This window comes from Bos mutus, chromosome 18, assembly GCF_027580195.1.
Source record: "Bos mutus isolate GX-2022 chromosome 18, NWIPB_WYAK_1.1, whole genome shotgun sequence".
NCBI classification, from domain to species: Eukaryota; Metazoa; Chordata; class Mammalia; order Artiodactyla; family Bovidae; genus Bos; species Bos mutus.
Window position 1 is genome coordinate 51,796,068 of NC_091634.1, and position 12,318 is coordinate 51,808,385.

The 12,318-nt window shown below is 56.4% G+C and overlaps 1 protein-coding gene across 3 annotated transcripts; it reads right to left on the reverse strand.

Annotated features, from left to right (window-relative positions):
• Positions 1 to 247: 247 nt before the first annotated feature.
• Positions 248 to 11,840, reverse strand: KLHL36 (kelch like family member 36). Of its 3 annotated transcripts, none has more exons than XM_070388616.1 (5): positions 11,691 to 11,840; positions 9,178 to 9,256; positions 3,459 to 4,532; positions 1,835 to 1,992; positions 248 to 957 (listed from the first exon to the last, which is right to left on the reverse strand). In XM_070388616.1, the coding sequence occupies exons 2-5, from the start codon at positions 9,238 to 9,240 to the stop codon at positions 402 to 404; spliced, it is 1,851 nt and encodes a 616-aa protein (XP_070244717.1). In that variant the 5' UTR covers positions 9,241 to 9,256; positions 11,691 to 11,840; the 3' UTR covers positions 248 to 401. The 3 variants fall into 3 exon arrangements, with proteins under 3 accessions (XP_070244717.1, XP_005892518.1, XP_070244718.1); XM_005892456.3 differs by having other exon boundaries at positions 11,268 to 11,829; XM_070388617.1 differs by lacking the exon at positions 9,178 to 9,256 and having other exon boundaries at positions 11,268 to 11,829.
• Between the last annotated feature and the right edge of the window lie 478 nt (positions 11,841 to 12,318).

Here is a 12,318-nt window from a genome sequence, read left to right on the forward strand (position 1 = left end):
AACCTGGTGTTTGAAAAGCTCAGCCAGGTTTGGGGAGGCGGGGACTACGGGGCCTGCACTGTCGCACCGGAGCCCTTCATTCCACTACAGAAACTTCTGCGTCACTCTTGCCCTGGCTGCTCTCAGCGGGATGGTCGGGGGGTAGGGGGGCACCCACAGGGGTTGGTGACTTGGGAAGTAGCCCCGCACAGATGCAGTGACCACTCTTGCCTGGGCCCTGGGTTAATTACTCAAGCAAGATGGTATGTCAAATCACATAGAATATTTAATCGGTTACTGTGATACCATAGAAATACCAAGAATCATAAAAGTAAAAATTAAAAAAAAAAAAAAGCTGCTAGGTCGTACATAATGGTGCCAGGGTTCTCCCGGTGGCTGCTGGTCTGTCGGCATGCCGGGGGTCACTGGCCGTGGTCCTGGGGCCTCTTGCCTTTGCCCTTCTTCTTCTTGTCCTCCAGCCGCGGCTTCAGGGCGCACACGCAGGCCGACACGCCAGCGATGGCCTTGGGCAGCTCGGTGCCCTCACTCCACTTGTCCTTGTCGCGGTCGTAGACCTGCACGGTCTTGGAGAAGGCCGTGTTCTCCCAGCTGTAGCCGCCCAGGATGTAGATGCGGCCCTCCCACACGGCCACACCCGACTCGCTGTTGGCGTGCAGCAGGGGCGCCACGCGCGTCCACTGGTTGCACTGCGGGCTGTAGGCCTCCACGCCTAGCACGTCGAAGCGCTCCATGGACTCCAGGCTGTCGTCGCTGCCGCCGATGGAGTAGATGCTGTCCCCCAGGCTGCACATGCTGTGCCAGCCGCGCGCAGTGCTCATGGGCCGCCGCTCCTCCCACACGTCCGTCCGGTGGTCGTAGCACAGCAGGTTCTTGCGGTAGGGGCCGATCTGGTAGTCGTGGCCCCCCGAGATGTACACAAAGTCCTTGTAGATGGTGCCCGCGTGGCCATAGGTGAACCTGCGGATGGGCGGACGAACAGAGGGAGAGAGGAAGCTCAGGGCTTGCCTAGGACAAGGTCAAGATTTCATCGGTCGGCTTCCTCAACCACGGTCATCTGGTTCTGGGTGATAAACTACGTGGGTTACAATCCACCCTGCTAGTTATTTTGGGGATCAAGGGACTCAACTCATCACGTGAAGCACGAGGCCCAGGCTGGCACACGGTCATCAGTAGCTACTATCATGACTGTCTACTCATCTTATTCACAGGTGTCCAGGTAGGGCTTCCCTGGTGGCTCAGTGGAGGAGCTGGGATCCACACCCAGACGCTCACCCCACATCCTCTTCTAACTTCCAGGGACCAAGTCCCCTAGACACAAGTCCACAGCAAGCCTGCTTCAGAGGGTGCACCTGCAGGTTCGATCGCAGGGGGCTGGTCAGATAAACAAGTCCCCTCTGCTAAGCCCGTGACGATAAACGCAGTGAATGGACATCTGGAAAGGGTGGGATAGTCATCACGCCCCCTTCACAGACGAAGCAGCAGAGACAGCACAGGGTGGGGACACCTGCTCAAGTCAGATGGAGCACAGACGACCCCCACCCCCTGAACTCCTCCTGCCCAAAGCTGAGAGGTTTTCAGTGAATCTCTCACCCCCTGAACCCAGCACCCACTCCCTGAAACTCAGGCAGTGAGGAGACTTGCAAACGGAGTACTCGGGCAGCCCCCAACAGGCGCCCTGACATGCCGCCACTACGCCCTCTGCTCCTCATGCTGCTGTTCACAAGCCAGGAGACTCTGCCTGGAATTGGAGGCCAAGATACCCAGAAAGGCAGGTGGGCTCAACTGCCACCCCGGAGCCTCGGCGTCTGTAGATCTGCCCCCAAACCCCAATCACCTTGGCAGGCCGGCTACATAGGACCAGGAGTCGGTCTTTGGGCTGTAGGTCTCTACCGAGGAGAGTGCTCCGTTCTCATTTCGGCCGCCGACGGCCACCAGCATGTCCTCGATGGAGGCCAGGTAGAAATCCACACGGCGCTGGTTCATGGAGGCCACCTGTGGAGGCGACACGCCTGTACTTCCCCATTCCCAAACCTGGGTCAGCATCAACACCCAGCACTGTGTCCCCAGCATGCTCCATGGAAGACACAGCCCAGGTGAGGCAGAGGCCACCTGAGTCTGGGGAAGGGAGCCAAACTGGAAGAAGAAAGGGGGGCTCTTTGGGTGGGGCCCTCAAGACCTCATGAATCCCTATGAGGGGCATGGAGAATTCACTTCCCCAAACCTGTCTGGCCAAACCTGTCTGGACTAGAATTCTGCAGGACACACGGGTCCCAGCCACTGATGGATTGGTTTCCTGAAATGTAAGTTCACCTTTCCCCTTGCCCCCCACAATCAGGTATTTTAAAAAGTAGTAAATTAGCAACAGGAGACCCGAGCTTCTTTTTTCCTTTTTAAAGACAAGCAGGACATTCGAATGAACACGGTTCCACAGCAGACTATATGGTTAGGCTGCCACTGCTATGAAGGTATGGAGGCCAGCCTTCTAGGCTGGGAGCCTCCTTCTTGTGGCAAGACTTACAGAGTGGTTGGTTTTAGATTTTTGAGAATAAAAGAGAAAAGTCATCTGAGTCCCTTCTGAACCTTGAGCTCAGGAAACCTCCAAGTTAGGTCAGGAGACTGAGGTGAGTATGAAGACTGGGACAGACTCTCGTGAGTGGTGCTGTGGTTCTGGGGAGGAAAGGAGCACAACCCCAACCCCCCAACAATGTGAGCTACAACCACAACCCTGGGAGGTCAACATCCCACCACCCGCTTCCAGAGGGAGAAGCTGAGATTTGGAGCGGGCGTGGAGCCAGCCTGAAACTCTCAACTACAATTTGCCAAGCTGGGCCGTGAACCTGGGTCTGATACCAAGACCCAGCCCCTTCCCAGCATGAGCCACCACACCTTCCAAGGGGCCATGGCTCCTACGAGACATGAGCCTTCGCAGCCTCCCTGAAGCACCTCCAAACCTGTCCCAAAGAGGAGCTTGGCGGAGACTCCGAGACGTGGGGAGGCTGTCAGAAGTATGGGTCAAGTCTCCAGACCAGTGCCATCAGGGATGGTAGCCACTAGCCTCGCACGGCCATTCACACTCACGTTTAAACACGTGACAATGAAATAAAACTGAAAACTCAGTTCTTCGGTCCCATGGGCCACACTTCAAGCCCTCAACTGCCACATGTGGCCGGTGGCTACTGCTGGATGGCACAGACACAGAACTGTTCTGCGGGTGCAGAGTTCTACGGGGCAGCAGTGCCCTGGGCGTGGCCCATCCCTGCAGAAGGTGGCCAGTCAGCCCTCAGTGCCCCCAACCAGGCAGGGGGCTGTGATGGGGCTCGTCATCTTATCATCACACCTAGTTCAGAAGCAGGACGGCTGTCCAGGCCTGAGAGAAGGGAGTGAGGGGGCAGTCAAGACTAAGGTTAAGAAGATCGAAAGTCCTCAAGAGTAAAGAAATAATCTGGCTTTAATCTCACCTTGATCCACTGTTTACAGCGGGGGTCATACCTATAAAGGAGATTGGAGGCCGCATCCCCTCCGTTGTCCCGTGAGAAGCTGCCGCCGGCGATGAAGATGAACCCCCCCAGCACAGCGACGCAGTGGTGGCTCCGCCGGGCCGGCAGGGGCGTCTCCTTGACCCACTGCTCACTCTGGGCGTCCAGGTAGCAGGTGTCGTCGCTGAGCTCCAGACACCGCTCGGAGACCTCGCCGCCCACAAAGAGCAGGCACTCCTGGGTGGTGCGGAGGGCCGTGCGCTTGGTCTGCATGACGGGCTGGGCCGCCAGGCTGTTGTGGTAGCGCACGGCCTCCTCGATGAAGCCCTCGCAGTTGGCCTCGCGCGGCAGCAGCGAGCACACGGCGGGCTTGACGCGGTGCAGCAGGTCGTTCTTGGGGATGAGCGGGAAGTGGATGTTCTCCAGCACCTGATAGGCATGGGCCTCGCGCTCGGGCTGCTGCGTCAGCCACTGCAGGGCGGCCTGCAGCAGGTCGTGCTCACACTCCCGCTGCACCTCGCTGCTGCCCAGGTAGGCGCACAGCTTCTGCATGGAGATGTTCTGCAGAAAGGCGGGCGTGAAGGACAGCGTGCCGAAGCGGCTGAGGATGAAGCTGTCGATGAAGGCGTCCAGCCGCTTGAGGCTGTAGATGGAGGCCAGCTCCTGCAGGTACAGGTAGTTGTCCTCGCTCACCTCCTGCTCCAGGTACTCGCAGCAGAAGTCCACCGCAGTCCAGATCTGCAGCAGGTGGGCCGTCTCCAGCACGTAGTCGATGTTGCCGCCGTCCAGCACCAGCTCCCCGCCGTACAGGAAGTCCACCACGGCCTTGAGCCCGATGTAGGAGGCGCCGATCAGCTCCACCTCCTTCTGGAAGGCCTCGCGCATGCCCAGGGTGAACATGGAGTTGAAGTAGTCGCTGCACACGGCCAGCAGGTTGCGGTGGGCCGGCAGGCGCTGCTCATCGGCCACCAGGACCACGTCGCAGAAGAGGCCGCGCAGGCGCTGCTCATTCAGCCGCTGCAGCACTGTGCCCGAGTGCTCGGCCCAGCGGTACACCTGCAGCGGCGAGAGCGCCTGTCAGGAGGGGAGGGGGCCTCGGACCCACCTAGCACCACCCGACCAGCGTTTAGCATACAGCAGAATGAGAGAGAACGGGAAACAGAGTGCCAGAGTACCTCGCAGAAGTAAGGGTGTTTCACTGTGTGTGTGTGTGGCTATGTACTTGTATTGGGCTTCCCTGGTGGCTGAGATGGTAATCAATCTGCCTGCAATGCGTGAGACCCGGGTTTGATCTCTGGGTCAGGAAGATTCCCCTGGAGGAGGGCATGGCAACCCACTCCAGTATTCTTGCCTGGAGAATCCCATGGGCAGAGGAACCTGGTGGGCTACAGTCCATGGGGTCGCAAAGAGTCAGACACGACTGAGCAACTTTCAGTTCCATTTCTTTACAAATAAAATTTACTCAACCTTTCTTTTTTCCTTTCATTCTCCCCCTCTCTTCCTCCTTTATAAACAGAATTCCCCAAAGTGTTCTTCGTTCCCTCCTTTCCCATCTCTGTTTCCTTCTCAGCAAGTGTGTGTCATGGCAGAGGTTTGCAAACGCTGTCCCGTGGGGAGGGTGAAGTTATGTGGGGTGGAGCCTCTCTGGTGGGACGGGAGCTGGTGGAGCCCCAGCTCTGCAGCCTCTGAGTCTCGAGCAGCCTCTGAGCCTCCGTTCCTGGTCTCACAAGTGAGGCTGAGTCTGTTTATCACCCAGGTTTGTGGGGGTCATGAGACAGAACCTGGCACAGAGCTGGCCCCAGGGGAGCGGCAGCAGAGTCACCTGCTGGGCCCCTCAGTCCCCACGAAGGCGCAGTGCCGACACTTAGGCTACGAGACCATCCAACAAGGTCACGGGACCCAGAGACTAACGTGCCTGGGGAACTTACTCTCAGAAACATGGCTTCAGCAGTCACGGCCAGGGTTAAAAGAAACGTATGTAAACTGCAGCAACACTATGCTACACATGGCCCTGTACACGTGACTGCACGCTCTTGTTCGAGCATCATGGGAACCCTCCAAGGGAGTGTCAATTATATTTCCAGATGAGGAAAAGTCAGGCTCAGAAAGACTGCAAAATCTGTCCAAAATCCCACAGTGACTGAGAGGCAGGGCTGGGATTTGAAACTAGATCTGATTTCAGAGCCCAAACCTTTAATCACCATGCTACACAGGAATTAACAAATCAATTGATAGGAATAATTAATAGGAGTTAATTCAATACATTCAGGTTGGTGGACATTGACCGACTGTTGTCTGCCTGCCCTGGGCTTTTAAAGATACAAAGAAAACTCAGACTTTAGATAACAGTTTCTAAATCCTGGACGGAATAATCAGGATATTTCACACTGCTCTATTTACTCCCTATAAAAACAACAAGATGATTCAACATATGAGAAAACGGACCACTCAGAAACATCAGCAGGGAGATTCAAGGGTGATTGGGAAAAAGGGCTAGGCATTAAGTCTGATGTGTGGTGGGGGTGGTGAGGCTGGGCAGGTGCAAGCAGCTGGCTGACTTGCACACAGGTCCCTAGAGGTTACTTCTCAACGTGTGTTCTATGGCTCGGGCTTGGTTTTTCCTTCCCTTCCAAATCTGCTCTCTACCACCTCCAATGCACCAGTAACGGGCCACTTTATTTCCCTGTGGTCCTTCCCGTCCAGCCAGTTCCAACATCCATGGCTCCATCCACACCGAGTCTCAGGCAACATCCTCACATTCTGAGGACACCATGCAGCCAATCCCTACAGCTCCCTTCTCTTTCAAGTCCACAGAGCCAGGCTCTCCTGCCTGACATTACAGGGTGGCTTCTTGGAGGTTCACACATGGATATTTCTGCCTATTCTGGTTATCCAGAGAGCGCTGGGCTGGCCTGGTTTTGGCTTATAATTGAGCAGGAAAGGTCTGGGCTCCAGCACAAGCTGGCCTGGGGCCCCTCTTGGGTGCAGACTGAAGGAAATAAAAAGGCACCACAGGAGCGGGCTATCGAGTGACAGTGAAGGCTAGTGTCCTTGAGAAGCAAGTGAGGGGCCTCAGGTGGGCTCTGAGCCCACCCTGGTCTCCTGGTTGCTTCCAAGCTGGCAGGGGCACTGGAACTATCACAGGTAAATAGGGGTACACAGGCCCCTAGCTGCGGCGTGAAAAGGAAACAGCCCTGAGGAGGGGCAAGGATAGGGAGAGCCCCGGAGGAGAGTTTCCATGGGGCCATCTGCGGCAGGCAGGCAGGGCAGAGACGGCTTCACTGCTTCTACAGCTGGGCCTCCAGGCTAGGTGGGCTCGTTTAGTTCTGCACCTGGGTCTCCACCACAGCCTGTTTCCACATGTTTAGTGTAGCAGCAGAGACAACAACTAAAAAGAGACAACCGTGACTTCCCGACTTTAAAGGGTCATCAGTAACTGAGTTGCAGCACTTCACATAGTTTAGAAACTCTGACCTTCGACTTTCTCCCATGACATTAACCCTGTTCATCCCTTCATTTCTTATTTTAGCACCTTCACCAAAGGCTAGGCAAGGGAAAGAAACACAGGTACTCAGGGTCTAATGCTGGGCAGAAAGGAGCAGGTATGGGGATGTTGTTGTTTAGTTGTGAGGTCGTGTCCGACTCTGCAACCCCATAGACTGTAGCCCGCCAGGCTCCTCTGTCCATGGGATTTTCCAGGCCAGAATACTAGAATAGGTTGCCATTTCCTCCTCCAGGGGATCTTCCCAACCCAGGGATCAAACCTGTGTGTCCTGAGTTGGCAGGTGGACTCTCTACCGCTGAGCCACCAGGGAACCTGAGGTATGGGGCACCTTATACTAAAAAAGAATTCAGGGACTTCCCTGGTGGTCCAGTGGTTAGGACTCCAGTCACTTCCACTGCACAGGGTGCGGGTTCAATCTCTGGTCGGGGGACTAAGGTCCCACAAGCCACGTGGCACAGCCAAAATAAACAAACATTAAAGAATAAAAAATTCAGCATCAAATTGGATCGACATATTTTAGAGTAGATAAATGAGCAGCGGCAGCCACAGAACGGAAGGCTCCATTGATCTGAGACAGGCAAGGTGTACCACCACAAGCGGTAACTGGGGTGACCCTCCGAAGCAGGCCAACGAGAGCAAGGAGCAGGCACACACAGCCACCCCCGACTCCATTCATACAAGTTCAAGGGCAGGTGAAACTGCTGAAAGCTGGGAGAGTGGCTCTCCCTACTGCAGGGACCCGGAGGGGTCTGGTGATATTCTTTTTAACTTATCCAGGTTTTGGCCACACGGGTGTGATGAATGTCTAGAAATTCAAGGGCACGTTATGATTTGGGCGCTTGCTAAGTATGAAATGTTAGGAACATAAATACAACAAGCCAAGGGATAAAGAAGCCTATTCCTGAAAGCTTCAATTCAAAGAGAAACAGGCTCAGAATCTGGCTTGAAGGGACAAAGGTTTCTAGCGCTGTCGAACTTAGAAAGCTACGCTGTCTCGGCAGCCAAGCTCCGAAACAAAGCCCCTTTGAGGCAGCAGTGAGACCTTTCTGGGTTTTCACAGCAGATAAAGCCAGGCTTGGCAAGGGCCTTCTCAGTCGGCTCAAATGGAAACAGGAGAGTTCTCAGGGGGATCAGCCTTCCCTGAAAATTACACCCCATTTTTCTTTTTCACACATCTGTTGAACCTCATTCCTCTTTTTGTCCTCTTCTATAAGTTGCTCGCAGCTCCCTTTATCTAAAATGGTATTTCTTCATCTTTCTTCATTTGTCTGCTTTTAAGATATTTTTTCCCTAACAGCTTGCTATGTCATTTAAACACACAATATACAGTCTATATATTTGGGCATGTATTATATTTACTTTGAAAGAGTAAAATTCTTTCCACACCCCCAAGCTCACCCCTTATGAGCAATGTCAGCCCCATGGAGAATGCATGATATAGTCCAACCATGACATTTAATCGTCAAAACGGGAGACTTTTAAAGAAAAGGACGCTATTGATATTTATAAATAGACAGGTATAAATGGGGACTGTCCCACAAATTGGTCCCCTGAACCTCATCTACAGCGGCTGTGGGGACAAGGGCCACTCCAAGTCACCTGAGGAGTCTGCTAAAGGTTACAGAATACCAGGTCCTGCTCCCAGACTTTAATTTAGCAGGTCTGGGGTGGGGCTGGGTACATGTACTTCCAATGAGACACCTGCCTCCTCCCCCCTTCCCAAGACATGTCTGATGCAGTCAGTGTGACACAGGTAGGTAGCAGCGCCCTGGGGGCCCACCCTCACTCACTCCTAGGGTCCCAGAAGGTCACGATCAGGAAAGGCTCTGGCCCTTCACATCAGGTATGCCAAGTGCTGCCCCCACTATAAGGCTGGGGGCTGGCTTCTTGACAGACATCTTTGGAGCCTCAGGTGGAAACAGGAATCCCATGGCATCCACCCTGTCCTGTACACCTCTCAGGGTCGAAGTGCAGGATAAAGGAGTCCAGTTGTGTTTCTAACATCCACCACTCCCTTCAACCCCCGCTCTCTCTGATTTTATGATTTTTCCACTCCTTGCCTGTGCCGCCTCTAGTCACCGTTAAGGAGATTAACACCAATGCCAAGAATAGAAAATCAGCCTGTACAATGAGAATGAGCTTGTTAGAAAACCCTCACGCTTCTTGGGCAATCGGCACAGTGACCCGTTCACAGACCTTTGAGGACTCGCTGATCTTGTACGGCCGAGACACTCGCGTCTGCCGGCTTCCCTCCATCATAAACGAGATCGCAGCCCTACGACAAGAACGGGGTTTCTGAGCATGTAGTAATAACTCGAGGTCATTCACAAATCGCAGGCTCTGCTGGCAGGTGTCAGTGACAGCAAGAGCGAAGGGAGGGAAGAGAGAGAGAACACTGTACTTCCAAGCACTCTGTCACGCTGAGTGCTGAAAACATTCGGGTGTTCAAATCAGACAGAACACGTAGTAAGCGTTCCCTTCTCACCTAAAGTCCCACCACGTCTTGTCTCTCAGCTCACCTACAAACACCTACCTTTGGATGTTTGATCAGAAGGCCGTCTTTGCAATAGATCAAGACCACAGTATCAACAGTTGTCATTTCAGAACCCAGACTATGACCCTGGGACCAAGTTAAGGGACTGACACCTGCCATCATAGTAACCTTCCACCCGGCTTGACCAAGCTGACGTCACTTAACCCATTTCACAGATGACGATGTTGAGCTCAAGGTCACACAAAGCTAGTGAATGGCTGGCAATCAAAGCTGAATCTGTTCAGCTTCAAAACTGGACAGACATGGGCACTTGAATGGGGCCTAGGCTGAGTCTCACCCTTGTAAAATTCTGTGACGTTCAGGATACGGTTCAGTGACGACTACCACGTATAAAATATGCTCTGGCCACAGGCACTGTCTTGTTTTCTTTGTCTCACTGATTTAAGCCCCACAACATCACCAGGAGGCCAGCACTATTATTACCCTCAGTTTACAGAGGAGGAAGCTGTCGCAGCGAGGGGAAGGAACTTGCTCAGCTTCACACTCAGGAAGCAGCAGCAGAGTCAGGATTCCAAGGTAAGGAGGCTTGCATGCTCTCAAGCCCTAGGCTACTCCACCTGGCCATTAAACAAATACCCACAGGCAGGAAACCTCTGTGAGAGAATGGGAGAGGGGATGGGGTTATGTCCTGCCTGGAACATCCAAGATCAACTTGAACAAGCAATTTAACCTTTCTACACACTTCGTGGTGGAGTCTATGGCAAAGGCTGGTGCACCCACACCATGACAGGCTTCTTCCAGTTTTTGAAATGTCAAGCAACTCACTAAGAGCACAGAGCCGGCTCCGGGGGACCTCGGAAGATGGGCGCACAGGGAGGAAGGATTAAGCCAGCAACATGGGCACAAGTCATATCCTGGGACAGAGGGTTTACAGAGGGATCTATCCCCTGCTATCCGAGTTGAGAAGAGTCAGCTTTTGCTAATAAGTAACAGTGCAATAAGGAGTCCAGCGCTCTGTTAAGACAATCACGGAAAACAAGAGGGGGCTCCAGTGATGTGGGGGAATGGGTTGGGGAAGCGATCCTGGTGCAGTCTACCCTGCCAGTTTCCTGGGGGAAAGGAAGGGATAAGTAGATTTCTCTCGGCAAATTAGCAACTTTGTGACAAAGACCAGCTGTAGCCCTCCCCCCAATCCTTTCTGACTGCCCCTAGGATGCTGGGGGCTCAGAGACAGAAAGGAAGGACACCAGCAGCCATCCTACTCTTCATCCCTGACTTCCTTGTTTCACCTTCACCCTCCGAGACAGGTGTCACCGCTGCTCCTGATGCCCAGGCTCAGGCGGCCGTGGGGCCCGCCCAAGGTCACCCGCAGCACACCGTCTCCACCACCCGAGGCAGCCAGCCAGGTCTCAGGTCTGCCTTCAGTGCTAAAAGCTTTGTTTTCTAGGCCAACGTTTCTAGAGAGAGTTTTCCCCGTGAGGAGGCTCCCTTTTGTCTGCGGGCAAGCGGTTCGGGGGCCCAGCTGCTCCAGGAGTGTGGGTGTCAGCTGCCTCCTGTGCTTTCTGCAAGCAGGTGAGGGGTCAAGGCCATCCGCAGGGACGGTGGCGATACCCAGTGAGGCGCTGAGAGGTCTTTTTACTAAACACGGAACAGAGGCCACGTCCGGGCGGCCGGCAGGGTCCCCAGGGAGCCCGGGTTTCAGGCCTGAAACCTGCCGGACCGCGGCGCTCGGGAGGTGGGGGAAACCGCGTCGTGGAGGTGGAGGTGGACCCGGACGCCCGCCCGCACTCACCGGTCCCGGCTCTCGGCGGACACCGCCGTGGCTTCCTCGGACACGGCACCGCTAGGCGGAACAGCCGGCACAACAGCCGCCCGGGCGGGCTCGCGCCGGCCGCGAGACTGGGGAGGGCGCAGAGCGGGGAGGGCGCCGGCGGCGGGACGCGGGGACGCTCGCCCACCTGGGCCGCGCGCCGCCGCGCAGGCCGTACCTGTCCCACCTGTGGGGGCGGCGGCCCCCTCCCCAGCCCCGAGCCTCGGGGCCCGCCCCTAGCCCTGCGGTCCTCACCGGCGCTCCGCCGAGCACAAAGGGCTCCCGCGGGCGGAACCGCGGCGCCGGCGACCCTCCAGAAGCAGGCCCGCCCCCTGCCCCGGCCCCCGGAAGGCGCGCGGCTCCCGCCCCGGCCAGCGCAGGAGCAGGGCGCGCGCGGAGGCCCACCTGGGAGGGCACGCTACTGGCGCGGCGCGGGGACCCCCGGCGGCGGGGCCGAGCGGGCGGGGCGGCGGGGCCGGAGCGCCGGAGCCCGCGGGCCGGCCGGGAGCGCGGCCATGGCTCCGCCAGGAAGTGCGAGGCCGAGGGCGGGGGCGCGCGCAGCCAATGGCGGCGGCCGGGAGCCGGTGGGCGCAGGCGGCGCGGGGGCGGAGCCTGCGCGGGGCGGGGCCTGCGCTGGGGCGGGGTCTGTGCGGGGTCCGGGCCTGCGTGGGGTCCTCGCCCACCCCTCGGCCCGCACACCCCCTCGACCCGGGGCCTCACTGGCGGCCCCGGCGGGCCACTCAAGAGTCAAGCATCGCGACCGCCTCCTGGGTGTCGACCGCCGTCCCAGGCGCAGGGACACGGCGTGGACCAGACAGGCGAGGTCGCGGGCCTGGGGGACCTGAGTGCTGAGAGGGGGCATCGCGGGGGCACCTTCGCACCTTCAACTTCCTCCAACCTTAGTTCGGCCGGCCGCATTGCGTTCACTTACAGCGAGGCCTTCGCTGGCCCCCTGTGTTAAAGTCACCATTCCTCTCTTCACTACCAAACAGCTCTGTGCTTGCTGCTGCTGCTGCTAAGTCGCTTCAGTCAT

What these genes read in the sequence shown, in the direction of transcription:
- KLHL36 (XM_070388616.1), bottom strand. Translation starts at nt 9,240, where the DNA reads ATGATGGAGGGAAGCCGGCAGACGCGAGTGTCTCGGCCGTACAAGATC. An exon ending in AGATCAGCGAGTCCTCAAAG is followed by an intron (nt 4,533 to 9,177) that starts GTCTGTGAACGG and finishes TCGCCGCTGCAG; the next exon opens with GTGTACCGCTGGGCCGAGCA. An exon ending in GCTGTAAACAGTGGATCAAG is followed by an intron (nt 1,993 to 3,458) that starts GTGAGATTAAAG and finishes TCGCCTCCACAG; the next exon opens with GTGGCCTCCATGAACCAGCG.